Genomic DNA, 19,316 nt, shown 5'->3' with positions numbered 1-19,316 from the left:
GCAACACAGGTAAAATGAGAGTATTACTGAGGACTTATGCGTGAGAGGCCATCGGGCATTTCGTCACCTGATGCAGGATGATCTCAGCTACTCTCATCTGGTTGCTCTGCTGTCTCACTGTGGCTATGAAGGTGAGAACTGCAGTCAGGTTTTATGGCACAGGCTCACTTCAGGCAGCTTGTTGACCTCTGCAATATCAGCCAAGCTGCAGTACAGGCATGTATTCATCCAGTTGTTGATGCCCGTTACAGGAGAGTAGGTGAATCCATCACCTTTGGCATCACAGCAAGGCAGCAGCAAGATAGGGCCACACACTTTTTTAGGTTTGCTGGCTTCCCCAAATTCAAGGTGCATTTAATAATATCCATGTAGTTTTGAGGGCTGCCACAGACCACCTCAACAGGAAAGGCTTCCACTCCCTCAAATGTACAGATAACATGCAAGAGCATCCTCCATGTCAACACCAATATGCTGGAAGTTGTCACGATGCATTCATCCTTCGCAATTCGGCCGTAGTACCTTCAGGGAAGGAAATGAAATCAGCGGACTCTTCAGTGATTGCTGCAAGGGGAATCAGAGCACGGGTCATCACTGAAGTCTTCTCTTTGTACCACAGCTTAACTTCCTTGTCTCACTTGCAAATAAAGGGATATTTACTCAATTAACTACCCATATTTCCAACATGACAACAGCCCGCTTTGCCCCTATATGACCACGCCAGTCATCAACATTTGAGTGAATAGGTCAGCACCAATTTAAGTGAACCGTTTCCATCATGCCTCTACCTCCATGAATAACAAAGCACTATGTCAGTGCACATTATTTTAATACAATAATTGCATAGGGCACACGATTACCCTACTCTTAATACCATACTTCCTCAGGGTGCTTACATATGCCTTTCTATCATCTAATCTAGTGCACCTTCTAAGTGGTACCTGCGGGATTGTGGGAGGTGGTTGGCACCTCATACTGTACAGAAGGGTCATGGCCCTGGTCTCTTGGAAACCTGCTTCTGGCTGGGAGCCACTGCTGACTGCATCTCTGGAAGGTATTTCCGAACAGTCAGGTCTCGCCTCCCATGTTCCACTGGTGTGGTGCTCTGAGAGGGAAAGTCAGAGGTGTGGAACGGGCTGCTGCCCTGAGATGCGTGAGGTGGACTCCAGCCATCACCATTCCACTGGGTCCTGGATCCATGGCCCAAATGATCAGCGGGGATAGCTGGTCTAACGGCAATTATTAGATCCTGAAAGTCGAGGGAGTGTTCGCCATGGCCTGGAAGCTGCGATACATGTTGCGCTCAATTTTGTTCCTTAATGCCTCTAGAGGTGTTGTCTGCTTGCGTGGAGGTGGAGGCAAAGACTGGTCCCTGGTTGCTTCTTAGTTGGGGATCTGCTGCAGAATCCAATGAAGATGCTACCAGCATAGGAAGAAGTTGAGTGTTCAGAATCTGTTTTATTTTGTAGACTTGGAATGTAAAGAGTTTTGCTAACTTGTATGCTTAAGTATTAGGGAGTATACAGTGGTACTTTTATCACTGTATACTCCAGATTTGGAAAGTAACACGTAAAAATATTTCAAGCCTCTTTTGAATGCAATTTTATAAATATCAAGAAACAATAAACAGATAACAAATTCAGTAAAGATATAAAATGTATTTTGAAAAATAGAGAACAGATTGAGGTCCATACATTCCAGTAAAATGTACAGAAAGGCAGGATCCTTTTCACAATTTGGAATCCTCTACATAAATTCTTTACAATAAAAACACAAACAAGGATATTAAAAAGAATCATTAAGGCTAAGGCAGTACCGTATAAACATCTCAGCAGCCTGGAAAGAAACATTATACAACAGCACAATACGATAATCACACAGCTTGCAGCAGAACACACTCACACAACCTCTGGATTATTTACAAAATTGCTTTTTATACACTACAATTATTGCTGAACCCTAAGGGAATGTACAAAGGTTTCTTCTAAAATATTTGAGGTCTGAAACGTTTCAACATCTGAGGGTCAACATAATTTTAAAAACACGTTAAATACAACAATTTTAAAACAGTGTCGATTTCTACAATCTCATTTCAAAAAAATCCCTTTAACATTTCACTCTTTTTTAAGTCTCCAATATTTCATCTGTACTGTTTCAATTATTACGGTTTCTGAAAAGTACTTAAGGTTACATCTAACATTTTTACTGGTTGACGTGCAGAAACAGTTCCGCACCTCTGTGCAAAAAAGCTAATTTCCAGGCAAAAATAAAAATACAAAAAAAAATCATCAGCAATTCAGCCTTCAAACCTGCAGGCTACTTTAAGAAGATTATTTTCAATAGCTGCAATATGATGAGGTCAAGGAGTCAAACTTTTCTTCAGAAGTAGAGCAAGCCTCTTTGCTGGAGCAACAATTGAAGGGAACTGTATCAACTCTATTAATTAGCTCCCATTTACTGGCAGAGCTTCGGAAGGTTGGGTCTGCTTGAAGAAAGAAATAATTTGCTGTTGAGATGTTTTTGATAGTCATCTTGAAATCACAACAACATGAGGCAGTCAGATGATGTCAAGCAAATGTTAGCAAGTTACATTAAATACTGCTAACCGTCATTTCACATTCAGAACAAACTTTCTTTTACAAATTATGTAATCAACACCACAATGCAGTTACTTTGACTAATTTGCTATCATGCACAACTAAGAGTGTCTTAAGAAAAGGTAGAACAAACTCTTAATATGAATATAAAACTGGTTCCATCAAATAACAGAAAACCAGGAGTCATGTTACAGTAATCTGCAAACAGCAACATCAGGAATATTACAATCCTAAATAGAAATTTGAAATTTGGCAATTTCTCAAATTTGACAGTAGGAGAAACCGAAACAATAGGTAATAAAAATATATAGGCGGATACAGAAGTTTCATCTACATATGTGGTACTGCAGTCAAAATACACAAATATTCACCACTGCCACTCTATGAGGTATAACCACTCCAAGGTTTATGTAAGACAGAGAGGTTTTTTCTATGTTAAGGAAAAATGAAGAACTACTGCCATTAAAAAGAAAACTGACAAAAAGAGACACACTTGAAACAGCTTACATTACTTATTCCCATTGAGTCATGTGGAACAACTCAAATTATTTCTTAAAAACATAAATACCTCCTACGATTTTGTTTCACCGTCAAAACAGAAATAAATATCTGGGTGGGATACAACTGGACTTCAGCCCACTTAATTAAATGCTTAAATTTTCCTCCTTTTTATTCTAGGAAAGATTTTCAGAACATAGCTTAGTATGCAGCCCTTTCAGACTTCACTGCAAATATAAGTACACATAACACACTTCAAATTGGCTTCAGTCATTCTATGTGCAAGAAAACGCAACAGGAAAATGGCTGAAATCTGTCAAATTGACCAAAAATCATCTTATAGATTCTGGGTTGGAACGACTCTCTATTCTGTTTAGAGATGTCTGCAACTTTAAAGAGTCTTTGTGAACTGTGTTACTGTACTGGGCTAGCTTTCACTGCTTAGTGGTCCACAGTGAACTTAATATATTCAATGGTCAACTATGGCATTACTGGATATAAAAGCTATTAATACACCAAGCTAGGAAAACTTTCAGAGGAAACTATCAGCCAATTGCAAGTGAAACAATTCCAACCCAGAAGACCTTGAAATCAGTGAGAGTCAGGCATTAGCATGCAGCAGTTACAGAAGTGGTCACACACTTCACCAACCTTCACTTTGCTTTGGAAAGCCTTTAAGATCAAATACCATGTAATGATTCATCTGGAAGGGCTCAGACGAAGGACAAGAGCAGAGAGGGAAAAGGAAAGTGGAATAAAACATTGAAGTAAATAAGTTTGAAAAAGCATGAAGAGAATTTCAGCCACAAAAGTGTATTAATTAATACCGGGAAAAGTGCAACTGGAGGAGGAGAGCTCATGCAAACAAATAACATAAGACAAACTACAAAATGTTAAAATGCAAATTTGTAGACCATTTTTACAAGTGGTTATTACATATATATCACAACAAAAAATTAAATATAAATTCAAATATTCTGCAATAAGCATAAGTGCAGCAACTAAGACTAATTATTACAATGTTATTACACTTTCAAAAACTTATATTGAACTGAACTGGATAATTCTCATTAAAATGCATTAAAATAATTCTACACTTTAATCTGATATACTTACCAGCCTGCAAGATACATAAAAACTCTATGGTTCGAGTTCATAAATGTGCTTTTAAAAATCAAAGTTTTCAATCAATAATTCTTCTCACATGGGAAAGTATATTTGCATGTGAAGTGGTGTAGAAATGAATGAAGTTACCGTTAACTTATTCAAATTTTAAAAAAATCCCTAATAGGACCTAACTTTTTCCTCTATCCAAACAAAATGATGAGCATCTGATTGAGATTAAAGTCTTCAGGAAGGATCAAAACCTTGAATGTATCCCTTCAATTCATTTCTATTTAAACCAGAATTAGCAAGTAGGAAGAGCACAATTTTTAAAGTGAAAGCAATGGCAAAAGAAAGGGATTTAAACATCCTCAGGAGGGCACATTAAAAATAAACTATTCAACCATAAACTCGGTTTACATTTGGACCCGAAGTTAGAGCTGTACAGTTCAATCTAGATACAATAATTCAAATTTAAAATTCAGTTCTCCCCATATGATTGCAAGATAGGTTTGGATGTAGATAGAGAGTCAGCCCATTTGGTCTCATCCTTCCACATTACCAACCTTACTGTCTTCCTATTATAGCTGGCTTAGGTTCCACGTAAACAGGGAAACATGACCGTGTCTTATCTGATGGTTGCCACCTCGGACAATGCAGCACACCCTTAATACTGTACTGGAATATCAATATAGATCACGTGGGGCTGAAACCTACAACCTCACTCAGAACTGACGTTACCCACGGAGCCAAACTGGCACTTGGCTAGCTACATATGTAGGCAGGCTCACCATTTGTGAACAGATGCCAGCATGATTCATTGGGCTGAGCTGAGGTCACCTTACCAGTTCTGCGCACCAGAGTACATTGGTGCCTGACAGGATAGAGCTTTCAGCTTAAGGTAAGAAAATTATTTTACATTACAAAACCTCTGGTTCCTTATCCAGGTCATGACTTTTCAGCATGCACTTACAATCAATTGTAGAAATTGGTATGCTTCACACAAAAGGAGTGTAAGAGTGCATTTTCACAACACTCTTATTTTTCTGATCATAGACTACACATTCTTCCCAGTCTGAGTGCCCAGTGTGATCTCAAAGTTGTAAACAGAATAATCGCTCAAGATAGGAAAGGATGAATTATCTCCTTCGGCTGCGAACGGGCTGCTGGCACTGCAAATCAGGTATCTTGCTGATGCAACTCTTCGGGCCCAAACCATGGGAAAAACCACACCAGGCTTCTGGCACACGACTGGATTAAAAAAAAACAGCCCTTGGAGCCAACCGTTCCAATGTTGGTGCCACCTCCAAAATGGATGGTGGAATTCCAAAGACAGAGGCACAGTTTAACAAAAAAAGTTCTAGTTCTTCTTGGAAAAAAAGGAAGAAAACTATAGATTAGGTTAAGTACATAAAAAATTAAATGCAAGTGCAAATAACACAAATAGAAGAGTGAATGGAAAGGAGAGACAGAACTAAAATAGGAATATAGTTTGTGTTTAAGTGTGTAGGGTTAATACGCTCTCCCAGGAGATTGCATAGCTGATGGAGGACTGGGGGCGATGGTATGCAGAGTCACATCATTACAGTATATGTCAGGCTTGATGGACTAACTAGTTTCTACCTGTCCTCCTATTTTGTATGTTCATAACAGAAATAAAACTAGTCCTGACTTTTAAGCATATTTATTACTATTACAATACCAGGGGTTATTTCAGCAATAGCATGTAAATTATATATTTTTAAAAATAAAAACATTGGCCTGCAAATCCTGAAACTGTCCTGCACCTGCAGAAAGTCTAAGGTGCAGGATTGCTTGGTGTGAAAGGACCTCAGCTCAGTTCATATGACAAGCCTGTATTCATTATGTTATAACTGAGTGGTATAACATCCGTCTGGAGCACTCTGAGATTTATCAAGTTTCTTAGGCTACAAAATTCCAGAAATACATACCAATTGTTCACCATTTCTAGTTTAAAAACATACCATGAATGTTATAAAAAGAACAGGTAATAGGCAAAGATGCAATAAAATGAATAGGATTGAATTGGTCTTAGTCAGAAGTGCGAAAAGAGCTCATAGCGCATCGGCAGCCCGTTTTACACCGTACCGGATATTCTTTTCCATTGGACTTCATTGCCTATTACCTGCTCTTATTATTTCATGCATGACTTCAATGGTAAAGAAAAATCGAGCATGGTGTAAAATAGGCTGCCAATTCGCTATGAGCTTGTTACGTGCAACTGACAAGGACCAATATCACCTCTAATATCTCCCTATGTGGTAGACCATAATCTATAGGCAACTTCATCATTTGGGTATTATCCAGTCTCACTTAGGAAGATATTTGTTTTGTACAAAATGAAACAACTAAATATACATACATTACACAAAATTAAATAGCCACTATTAACATACATTTCAAATCTACATTGTGAAAGTTATACCTATATATGTACAAGAAATCATGCCCGGGTTTTAATTAATCCATGTTTTCATTTAATGCCAAAACCTAGTCTCTGACTCAACTGATTTCACTAATGAGAACACTCACACCCAACATTAGTATTATTCAACATATGAATAGGTGAATATGTGCAAGAAAGAACAGGTGATTACAACAGATTTAACTGGAAATTAGAATCATATAATGTTGCAGCACAAAAACAAGCCATTCAAGTCTGTGTTGATATTTTTCTCCATATGAGCTACCTAGTCTAATCCCACTCTCCTGTTTGCTCCCCCTACTCATCAATATTTCTATTTTTCAAGCAACAAATCCTCTTTTAAAAGAACTCATGCTTCAACAATGGTCTGTGTCAGTAGATTCCATATTCCAACCATCCTCTGTGTAAAGGATTTTTTTCTAACCACTCCTTTATTTTCTTTTGTGATTATCCTAAATTTGTGCTCTCCTGGTACATACAGTCTTGCCAACTACCGGAAACAATCGATTACTCTTCATTACTTATTCTTGATGGCCTCTGACGGGTCGCTCCTTAACTTTCTTTGCTTTAAAGTCAAAAGCCACAACTTTTCTGAAGTATCTCTTCATAACTGTAAATCTGCATCCCTAGTAACATTTTTCTATGCCTTTTCCAATGCTCACATATCCTTTGTACAGTGGAGCGCCCACATTTGTACACAATACTGCAAATTAATGGATATAGCTATCTTAAATTCGAGGAGGGAGCAAAGAAGAGATTTATCAGAATTTAGAAAAAAAACCCAGAAATTATTGCACTGCCAAACTCAGTCCAACTTATCACAATTTTAATTTTCTTCTTTGAATGCTCCACTCACCTCCAGATTTCCTCTAGCTTTCTTCAAAACATCATGGGTTAATGACACTTTAAAAGGAATAGAAAATGTTCATTAAAAATTAGCTACAAATATATTTAAATGATGTAATATACTGATGAAAACTATGGCTTTAAAAGACAATTCAGACAAGTTAGCAGCATAGTAGGAAGATACATCAATATGCGATGTCAGAGTGGGACAAAGCAGATTCATGTGTGCCGTTTTTTCATTTGGAGAATTCCTAGTTGCAGTCAGACAGTCATGAACAGTCTAAAACACAGTACTGATTCATATGTCAATTTGGACAAATCTGAAATTAGATTTGTAAATTAAACCAAGCCCTGAACTGGCCCAGATCCACCTCAAAACATTGTCCAAGACTCAGCCCAGTAATTAATCCTAGGCCATAACTGGACGCTTGGGTTCTACACCTGAATTCTGCACATACTTGAAAACATTGCTGCTGCTGCTACTAGCTGCTTTGTATTAAAAAGCTTAGTTTTGCTCCCGATTTTTCTACCTGTCAGCACATGGAAACTCCCTGGTATGAAATGGAGCAGATTAACAAGTCATATGGATTAACTGGACATCCATGTGATAATAAAAGGGCCGATAGTGAGCTGCAGAACTATTCATTTACCCACAGGACAAGGTACAACTGGCAGCCAAATCCACCTGAGCCACTCATATATTCTTACTAATGGCTAATTATTTACCTGTCCAAATTTACATATGAATCTGTGTTGCATGTTAAAATGGCAATTCTAATAATTTCCCTAGTAGTGGAATCCAGAACAAGGGGACATAACCTGAAAATGAGAATTGAACCAGTTAAAAAAAAATTCATCACACAAGGGGTTGAGAGAAAATAGAATGCTGCGCCCAGAAGTGCTTAGGTGCAGATTAATTGAGGGGTTTAAAAGAGAGGCGGATACTTGGGAAGTAAAGGCTTTCAGAGATATGGAGAAAGGGTCTGGATGGAAATCAAAAAAACAAGGTTATTATGGCTACCGAATGATGGGATAAACTGGATAGCCATCTCCTACAGATAAATGTCAGATGTTTCCCATATCTACTGCTGAGAAGGCAAGAAACCTGCTCCTCTGTGTGAGGAAATTATTTCTTTTAGTAAAAATAAGGAATATATAGAGGGAGTTGAAATATTTATGTGGGAGAAATATTGGTAATTGAAAAAGGTGAAGGTGGTAGGTGGAAAGAATAAAAAGTTAGTGATGCTCTGGAAACTGTTTGATCAGCAGACAGAAATAAAATCAGAACAGATGTGGTTACTTATGTGCCTGCACTATGATTACTCATCACATGATTAATACCACTGCATGTTTAAACTGACTTTTTGAAAAATACAGCTACGTAAAATTTGGGTTGATGGGTAAAACAGATAACTACAAAAGCAGCTCATCTCGATGAGTGATTCAGTCTTGGTCAATTACTGACATTGGTCAATGATGACTTTCTCCATGCCCTCCTTAAGCTGGTTCGTCGTATGAAGACGTTTAACTGTGCCATGTAGGAGTTTCTCCTGCTCAGTCAATTTCTTGCGCAATCGATGGATTTCATCCTTCACAGTTTTTTCCTAAAGGGGAAAAAAATTAAAATAGGTTAGTGCCCACATGTAATTCTTGTTATCCCCATTAGTTATCAAGGAGTAGACGAAAGTGGAATGGAACTTTGAGAGAAGTTAGCCACACATATTTGCCGCACCCACACCTCCTCATGAAGGCAAACTCATGTGTTGAGATAGGGCTCCACTGGCACTCCCTATAGATATCACAATTGGTTATTTTTCATGTGTGAACCTAGACATGGTGCATCAGCAGGCCAGTCAACCGGAGGCAACATTATAGCTGAGCTCAATCTTACCTCCTATCACAATCCACACAATTACCCTTCAGTTTAGGATGGGAGAAATTAGAAAATGATCAACGATATTGATGATTCCCCCACAATAGGATAAGGAAACATTCAGGAATTCAAAAGGGAATTGGATATATACTTGGCTATGGGAAAAGAGCAGGGGAGTGGGACTAATTGGATAACTCTCGATAGAACCGGCACAGAAACGATGGGCCGAGTGGCCTCCTTCTGAGCTGCATTATTCTAGGAAACAGATAAATTGTACTACTCCCATTATTGCCTGGCAGAGTTCAGCTTATTCAGCATCAATTTGGGATCAAAACTTGATATCTTCTTGGTCCACATGGCTCAGTACCAAACCATTTATCTACCAAATCATCAGGCACTTTTTAAAAAAAAACCACACACATAATTCTCAGTATAGGGCTTTCTTTACATCTCTGTTGAACCATGATCTGAGCACTTTCAGTCTGAAATTCAATATATTATGGCACCAAAACAAAACAACCCTATATTGTGAATATTATTTGTTTCATGGCCAGGATTTAAAAAAAGACATTGTTGCAATCTATTAACTGTGCTCTTTGTACCTGTACATGCTGACTACTAGAGCTGGAAGCAGGGATGGGCAAAGATACCCTCCAGAAGAGTTTTAGCAAACATCCTGCTTCCTCAAGCATTTGTTGCATGGTGTTTACATTTGAGGATAAGTCCTTTAAGTCACCTGCTTCCTGAAGCACAAAAAAAACACAATTGAATTAGACGCAACTTAATTAAAATAATAAACGAATCCCAAGCAGCACTGTCATGAAAAAGGCAATCGTGTATCTCTCCTGATAGAGCAGCGTATTTCAGCACATTGTAAAAGAGAATGGCAAGATACAACGTTGTGAGCACCAATTCCACAAAGTGATTTATGCTATTTCAAACATATGACTGTGGTAAAGTACCAGGCAAAAGTCAACACTTCCTTATAAGTCAGGCAAGAGACTGGAGATAGGAGACAGTCGCCAGTCGTCTAGCACAACTGCATACAGCTCCTGGCAGCCAGATACAAAATGGCATTATTGAAGATATGGAAGCAGATTCTCTTGGCCAGGAAAACTGCATACTGTAGGGAGATTTCAGGGAGATGTGAACAGGGGAAAAAGAGAACATTTGACTGAGAAATTTATGATCTGGATATTTTTACCACTGTGAGCATTACTAAAATAGCTTCTGATTATTCTTAAGTATTTTAGATTTCACAACAAATTGAAAGTGATAAAAATAAGCATGTATTTCTAAATTACAGCAGTCCCATGGGAAAAATCAGCTCTTACTGCCTTCAAAATTTCATGTTGATTTTCCCAGAGTAAGTTTGGGCAGTGGTGACATTAAAATGAAACCATAATATTAGTGACATCAGTATGCAGTGGCAAGACTGAGGTGACAGTTTCTATTTTGCATTTTACTTCTCGACCAAAATCACAAGGAACACTGAAATTAATATAAATCCTTGAATTTGAGTCTGGCAATTTTGAGTTAAAACTGTTCACTTTAATACAAATGGTCAAAAAGGTTTCCTTTTAAGTTGCGCAATAGCCATTAAGATATTTACTAGCCGACTCAGTATGTTATTTTCTTCATTAAATTCGAACTAGCATACTCTGATGTTTGTAGGATGTTGAATTAAACAAGTGAAAATAATACACTGAGGGACAAGAAAAATTTGTATTGCGTCACTCCATAATATTTTCCAAAACATATCCTGGTCTTTAACCTCCTGAACATGATTAGTGCTGTGGAGTTAAAGGGTACAGGGTTTTACACACAAATTCTGATGGAGTAATCTGGCTGTAACTCAAGTTCAACCAGTTATCCAGAAAACGCGAATCTATGAAATGTGCGAATGCATACTAAATTACTAAACCGTAGAGAACAGGCTTTACCTTTGCTTCTGTTCTCTGATGAGCAGCAACATTTCCAAGATGTGTATCCATTTCATGGAGCAGCAACTGGCCCTTGGAGATTTGCTTGCGCAGCACAGTGTAATCTTCTCGTAGCCCAAGCACATATTGTCCATTTTTGTCTGCCCATATCCGATGCCCTGGTATGAGACTGGAAGGTTTGTGTGATAGATTCTCCACTGAGCTGTCACTGTAATGTGAGGAGCTGTCAAACTCATCTTTTGGCAGTGCTTTGATTCCTAAAATGGATGAAGGTTAAAGGTTACAGATTAAAAGAACCATCACTAGTTCAATAATTCAGCCATTTCTATATATTTTTTAGAATCTTAATTTCAGAGAAAAGTATGCATATCGGGAAACAAAACTCTACTCAGTGGAAAAAGTAAGACCCCATGCACTATTGGGCCTCACCCATCTTTTCTATGATTAACTTCAGTTTCATACAGAATTCCAATGTTCTCCCTGCCACCTGATTTGATACCCTCTATCCATATGCAGATAGAGTTTTAGTGGAAAGTAAGGGGAGGGAAGAGAGAACAACATTCTACCCCAAACAAACTGTTTCTGACAATTTTACCAACTAGCACTTGGCATAATGTCAAGAAAAGTCTCTTTTAAAGGCCATCAAGCATATAAATGTTGCACTGCCTTGGCTTCAGTGAGAGGCAACAGTTTAATTATATAAATTTAAACTGAAGAAAACACTAAACAATTTAATTCCTGTATAGAATATAGCTGTGAATTTTAATGTCAATGACCTGTGTCCAGTTCTTTGCATTTGTCCCGAGCAAATAAATGACAGAAGATTAACTGAAGTTCAGTCTGAATCCAAAAGAGAAAGATGACTGACAAAATTAATTTACAAAGCCACACAGAACTAAAATTGCTCTTGCGAATTACACAGTATGCTGGGCTCACTGAGCAGTTTGAAGTGACCCATTACATATTGGTTTCATTTCAAATAAATTAAGCAATGGCCACAAGTTGCACTACTACCCTGAACTTTGTTCGCTGGCTGTGTTGAAGAAAGTTCTTCTTACAATTTCTTCCTTGGCACCTCTCACTCTGTGAAAATCAAAGTTCTCACTCCTTCTACATGTTACAGACCTGGGATTCTGAACATCGATCCATTGGCAACACTGACGTCGGTAGGAACGTTAGCAGATTTTGGTGGTGTTGGAAATCCATGAGACTGGAAATTCTCTTTTCCATCCTCAGCAGAAACAGATGCATCTGCTTCAAAGTCTGTCAAACAGGAAAGTACAATTATAGCATGAAGGACTATTCTACAGCAGTATCACTGTAGCAGTGTAAACGATTACCCACTTCAGATTTATTTATGCACAATGTATAATACAGTTTATAAAGATTCTATTGCATAATTCTATGTAAGCAATTAAATGGCAAGCTCTATTTCTACCCATGTGTTTAATAAATTTGAAATACAATTTGTTTTCAGCTGAAGTTGACATTTTAGATAAATTTGATCATCCAAGTATCCAAACTCAGAACCTGAACATATTTAAAATTCAGAAAAACAAACAGACTTGCAAAAAGAGAAACCATGAAGAAAATAAATTATGTTTTGTTTAAATTATATATGTAATTTCTAAAAGGAAATATTTGTCAAGTTTCATTGTAGTTTTTGAGTATCCTCTTCAAATGAATTTTCAAAGGAAAGTAGTTCAGTAATTAGAAAAATTGTTTTGCTTCTTCAGTCTAAACCGACATCACGCAGCAACTGGTTAATTAGCACTTACACTGTCGCAAGCTAAACTAAGACCAATTTGCAAGGTTATGGGTATGGTAAATTAGTGGTTTTGGTACTGGACAAGCATCCCAGAGGTCGTGAGTTCAATTCCCACCATGGCAGATTGTAAAACTGAATTCAATAAATCTTGTAATTTGTGGGCTGGCACCAGAAAATGACCATAAAAGTGGTCATTTTGTCATAGAACCCCAAGTGTGTCACTAATGTCCTTCAAGAAAGGGAACCTCCCACGCACATCCAGTCTGACCTATATGTAAATCTAGTCCCAGAGTGGTTGACTCTCAATGCAGAGGCCAAGTAAGGACAGACAATAAATGCTGTCTTGTAAGTGTCAGTCCAGCTCAAGAGAAAATTAACAAAATCATTAATGTTTTAAATTACTTTACCCAATTTTTTATACCATAAATGGAGCATTATGACTACTTATTTATATGCTGACCCAAGTCACAACCTCGTTGCTCATGAGACACAATGCCTGCAAAAATCAAAGATATCTCTACATACTTGTCTTCTTAAACATGGAAAAACACATTAGTCAAATGTTTACCTTGATACAAACATCTGTTCCCAGAACGCCTCTGTTCTCTTGCCAAGAGATAGTTTATATTAATAGTGGATGGACTGCCTTCATTTTTTAATTGTCCTTTTTGAAGCTGTTCTTCCAACTTCTGACGTAAAGCATTGTTGGTCTGAATGCTTCTCTCTAGCTGAATCCGTAGGCTGCGGATCTCTGACAAGAGTTCATTCAAATCAAGAGATCCCATAAAACATTTCACTGACCCATGGCTCACCTGTTGTGCTGGCTCTGCAGGATTGGGAAACAAGGTCGTCACACTGGCTATTGCAATTTTACATAAAAATCAAAAGCTATCCTTTGCTGTCTGAATACTTTAAATCGAATATATAAGTAAGAGGTGCTTAGTGTATGCCCATGTTGTTTCAGTTTCTCCCCTCAATATGGAGGACATCCTTCAACTCAAACAATCTTCCTCCTCCACAGATGTAGTTAGATTTTATCCTATTTGGTCACATTGGACAAGATCAAGTAGTAAAATTCAACTCTATTTTGTTCTGTAACTTTTATATATACTAGCTATGGTAATCCCTCACTTCATCCAGTAAAATAAATTCCAATATCAATTTCATTCTAATTATACACAAGAGGGAGTTACAGTCTGTCACTTTTTACCGTTCCAGCCCTACAGACGGACAAACAAAAAAATACTGCACAGCCCAACCAACCAACAGTAAACTGAACACAGGAAAAAAACAGGTAGATACCTCGACTCTAAAGAGCACTGGAGTGTATTCCAAGCTAATATTAGATTTTGAGGTTGAATTAACATTGATAAATATATACACACCAGATTAACTTTTCATAATCAGTAGTTAACATTTCAACAGCTCTCAGGATTTTTGCAATAAAGAGAAAAAATTGGTCAGAACTATTTTCTTTTGCAGTTCCTAGCAGTTACAATTCCATCAAATCACCTTATGCAGGATGATAATGATCAGACATCAAGCCAAACAGTTCTAAAGCAAATACAATGCCAGTAAAATAAAAATCAAATTAACTGATAGAAGTGTGAAAGATTCAATTTAAACCACTTCTTACATAGTAATTTGATTTAAATTGAGCTGCAGACTAATGCATTATAATACCTTTTTATTCCAGTGTTATGGAGTGGTTGACCCCTAGTTCAGGGTACCATTTTAGAGCCATTTGCAAGGATGGGAGCTAGGTCTTTGCTTAGTGGAGAACATTATTTTTCCAATACCTCAGCCTCAGAAAAAGTGACGGTGGTAGTCCTGATCATGAGGTAGAGAGTCAAAGAATTTAATTGAAACCCTATTTCTTTTCAATTTAATGGAAGGTGTTTTTCACATAGTACTACAATGGCATTGGCATGAAATATCTTTGTCCTACAGTATTTCTTCAAACCTAAAGAGGCCAAAGAAACTGAACTTGAATGATCCTGATCTGAAATTTTCATCTTATTTAAAACACTTAGAACATTGATCTGAATCCTTATGTCACAGTGAAAAAAAATGACGTTGATTATATATCTCTATATATAAACACAAGGGCACCTCAGTTCTTCAAACTTTCTAGTATAGGTATGGTGTACAGGCTGGGTTGTCACCATTAACCAGGCTTGAACATTGACCACAGTGCTTTTCATGGTATTTCAATAAAAAAAACTCGTTCTTCAATTAAGGGAGTGGGGAGGGGGGGTGGAAAGAGGATATTTAATTTGCAGAATTAACTGTATAAATACCTGTTTTTCTTTCCTTGAGCTGTTCATACACTCGAAGTTCCACTCGTAATGTTTGCAGTAGCTGCTGGTTCTCTGTGGATAGCTGATGCTGTAAGCTAAGCTCTCGCTGCAGCCTGTAATAAAAGTCAAATTAGTTTGTATCAAAATTATTAAAAGAAAATCTTCACACCACATCCTCCTTTACAGATCCTCTTAAATTTGGTTCTTGATTTAGGAAACTTTTTCAAGATTCCAAAATACATATCCAAAGAGATGACAGGGTAACTCAAATAATAAGTGTAATCCCAAGACAAAAATTAATCATCCACCCCACAAATCTGGGGAATTTTCAATTGTGCAACAGGATTGATTTAGCGGGATTTATTGGTTTTAATTCTTCCCATCCACCCCTCAAGAAAATTTAAATGATGGTTTCTTTAAAAATATACATATATATATACATATATCTTAATACAGAGTGTAACCATTACCTGTTTATTTCGTCACGACTGCAGTGTAACTCATCTTTTAGCCTCCTGCTTTCTTCATGACCATTATTAACTTTAGTTTGCAGTCGACTACTTTCCCTCTTTACTCGCTCACACTCACTTCGCAGGCGTTCATTGGAGGCAGTCTTCTTTGAAAGTGATTCCTTTAGTTTCTCATTTTCTCTCTGTTTGTCTGCAAAATAAATTTTCAAAAATATTGCTCTCTGTACCAACAAGTAAACTGTTTTTTGTATTCAGTGAAAAGTGTGGGTTTTGAATCTTCAATCTAATTCGTACAAGTTGAAAACATATGGCATTTTTCTTCATATTTCATTTGTAGTAATTTTATTATGCATTTTTATTTTCAATGTAATCATATTTAACTATTTCAGCCTCATCAATTATGTATTGTTTTCAATAAAACCCAAGATGTGGTCCATTGGCTTGGAGTGGCTAATGTGCTGCACAATGGAGCGATATGTTTCCACAAATCCCTACAAAGTGAATTCCTAATTTTGGTCAGCCTATTTAAGATGAGTAGGGATCAGAAACCTCCTGAAAGGAGGAAAATTGGAGAGGGAATCACCTTCAGCTACACCTCTCAGAGGAGAATACAAAAGCAGCATTGGCAGAAGCTTGGAAGCAGGTCAGCTATCTTTCTGGTGGGGAATGAGAAATAACAACTGTCTTTGTTGGTCCTCCCTTCTTCCTAAAGCACAAGAGGAATAATACCCTCTACCTCTCAGAGAATAGACAGTACTCTGTTTTACTATCACTGTATGAACATGATTATCTACCATTCAGTGATTTTTCTCCATTCATCAATATAATTCAACATGGAAGTTAACAGGCCATTAAACAAAGTGGGGAGGAAGAAAATTAAAGCACAGTAATTATGTGACTCATATCATCTCCCCAGTCCATACTGAATACAATATTTCATTCTAATCTTACACATCAATTCTTTTGAAGGAAGCAGAAGTAGAAAGGACTAAGTTATGAGGGAAGCACACACACACATGCCAAGGTGACAGAGAGAGAGAGAAAAAAAAAGTTGAGTAGGTGGGAAGGGAACTTTGTGCTTGGACGCAACTACATGCAAACTTTGAAAAAGGCTACAACAATAAATCTAGTTTAATCATCCTACACAAATAAAGTGCAATAATGAAAATGAGTAACTATGACTCAATAATGGTAATAAGCAGCAACAATGAGTCACTGTCAAAGACTAATTTCTTACGATACCATTCAAATTAAAGGGCAGAAAAGAGACAGAAGTGGTTAATGAATGTTTTTTTGATTTGAGAGATATACAAACAAGTGGTATTCTTCAGGGGTCAGTGTTGAGACCATCGATCATCCGTATATAGCAAAATAATCTAGATTTGGGTATATTGGGGGGGGGGGGGGGATATCAAAATTTGCATACAGCACCAAAATAGGGAGCATGGTTAACTGTGAAGGGTATTGCAAGCTATTTCAGGAGTTCATGGACAGGTTAGTAGATTGTGCAAATAGATATCGGATTACGTTTAACGTGCAGAGATGCGAGGTGGTACATTTTGGAAGAATGAATAAGAGAACATATACACTAAATGGCAAAAACGTTAAATGGTGTAGAGGACCAGAGAGACTTTGGGTAATAAGAAGGTATAAAGAAAGACCGGCAAGTAACAAAGGGATTAGCAGTTGAGTACACAAATCTTGAAAACTTGATAAAGCTAACAAACAAGCATATGGGATCCTAGGCTTTATAATAAAGGGGTACAGAGTACAAAAGTATAACAGGCAATGCTAAACTTACACAAATCAGTGGTTAAGTTCCAGTTTTGGGGTGCCCTGCTTTAGGAAAAAAAGGTCAAGGAATTGGAGAAGGTGCAGAAGAGATTCACTAAGATAATACCAGGAATGAGAAATTTTAGCTATGAAGAGACAGACGAGAGAAACTGGGCTTTTTTCTTTAGAACAAAGAAGATCAAGAGGAGATCTCTGAAATTCTGTTCAAAATGTACAGGGTTTTGATTGGAAATAGTTTTCAAAATTTACGCCATCAGTTAGTTGATAACTAGAGGACATAAATTTAAAATGATCATGAAAAGGACAAAAGGAGAGGATGGGAATTTGAAAAAAAAATACACAGAAGGTTGTTACGACATGGAATCTTCGAGCAGAAACAACAGCGGAAGCAGAATCCATAATAACTTTTAAAAAGATAGTAAAAAGAAAAAATTAAAAGGGTCTGATGAAAGGGCGGAGCAATGGGACTAAGTGGCTAACTCTTTCTGAGGGCCGGCACTGGCACAACAAGCCAAATTATACAACCTTCTGCACTGTGAGATTCTAATGATTCTATTCAATGATTTTAATGCTGATCACTAAACTGAAGAAACACCCAGAACAGCAAAAGACTGACAAGAGCTGTGAAAAATACTTTCAATGGTTAATTAAAACTAATATGACTAACTATTTAAGCAGCATAAAGACCATATCACCAGTGAGTTTGAAGAAACTTTCATATTTTCTACTGTCCATTAGAACTGTTGCTGACAGCTGCAGAAAATAGAACTGAAGTACAAATCTTGAAGAAGGCCTTCATCGCAGTATGGGTTGTGGTAGATTTTGTGACATGCATGACTGGTGCAACAATGTGGAATACTTAAAGGGGCATTGCACTGCAATTTCCTGTATATGGATGATGTTCTGTTTGTATATGCAGGTTGAATGAATGAAGATCATTAATTTATTGGCTAGCTTTCGCAGCTGCATAAATTGTTGTTATTTTTGTCTATTTGAACAAATCTGATGCTTTTTCATCTAGTTTTGTATCACAGTAGTTTGGTCAACAAATGTAGGAATACCAACTAGTTCTGGAGTTTTCCAGAAAACTTCACACAGCCGCCATTTTCTGTCAGCAAATCTAACATTTATTGACAAATTTCCCCCTGTACTGGCAACAAAATTACCATTTGCCATTGTTTTTCAAAACCTAGTGCAGCAGTTTTTCAAATATCAAAGCTCTGACAGATATTCTGGCTACATGACTTTATGAAGCCAGTTTTGAAAAAGTACATTATTTTTTATCCATTCTGGAAGCAGTCATTCTTGGTCATTTAGTATCTGCACCAACACCTACCTCTGGTGCTTCTCACCAGCTGCTCCTTTAAAGCTTTGTTTTGTTCCTTCAGGTAATGAATCTCATCTGCCAGGTGACTATGTTCTTCTGAACCATGGATGAAAATATTTGTGGAAGCTGAAGGTACAAGCACAATTTTATTAGCACTGCTGATTCTTGACATTAAATCTAAATAGTTTTGTATTTACAAATAGTTCTAAATATATTTTTTCTTCATCATTAGTTGGTATTGTGCTACTTTAGTCTTAAATTGGGATTTCAAAAAATTGTAATATTTCTCCATAAATGGGCTCCAATGACAAATTCTTAATTCAGGTGTACAGTTCAACACTGTCAAATTTATT

At 37.2% G+C, this 19,316-nt stretch overlaps 1 protein-coding gene across 10 annotated transcripts in view; it reads right to left on the bottom strand.

The window, feature by feature from the left end:
* Positions 1–1,635: 1,635 nt before the first annotated feature.
* LOC137300532 (myomegalin-like) overlaps positions 1,636–19,316 on the bottom strand; it is a 109,138-nt gene continuing 91,457 nt past the window's right edge. For 7 of the 10 annotated variants that reach the window (XM_067969656.1, XM_067969658.1, XM_067969657.1 and 4 more), the window contains 11 exons: positions 18,973–19,089; positions 15,843–16,032; positions 15,373–15,485; positions 13,641–13,898; positions 12,430–12,567; positions 11,305–11,561; positions 9,964–10,104; positions 8,954–9,092; positions 7,499–7,545; positions 3,744–3,795; positions 1,636–2,482 (listed from right to left, as the gene is read on the bottom strand). In XM_067969656.1, coding sequence (XP_067825757.1) covers positions 2,334–2,482; positions 3,744–3,795; positions 7,499–7,545; positions 8,954–9,092; positions 9,964–10,104; positions 11,305–11,561; positions 12,430–12,567; positions 13,641–13,898; positions 15,373–15,485; positions 15,843–16,032; positions 18,973–19,089 — 1,601 coding nt within the window. In that variant the 3' untranslated portion in view covers positions 1,636–2,333. The remainder of the gene's footprint in view (positions 2,483–3,743; positions 3,796–7,498; positions 7,546–8,953; positions 9,093–9,963; positions 10,105–11,304; positions 11,562–12,429; positions 12,568–13,640; positions 13,899–15,372; positions 15,486–15,842; positions 16,033–18,972; positions 19,090–19,316) is intronic. The other 3 variants (XM_067969650.1, XM_067969654.1, XM_067969655.1) reach the window with 3 other exon arrangements.

Source organism: Heptranchias perlo, chromosome 31 (assembly GCF_035084215.1).
Source record: "Heptranchias perlo isolate sHepPer1 chromosome 31, sHepPer1.hap1, whole genome shotgun sequence".
Taxonomy (NCBI): domain Eukaryota; kingdom Metazoa; phylum Chordata; class Chondrichthyes; order Hexanchiformes; family Hexanchidae; genus Heptranchias; species Heptranchias perlo.
This window is presented reverse-complemented; position numbering and strand designations above follow the sequence as displayed.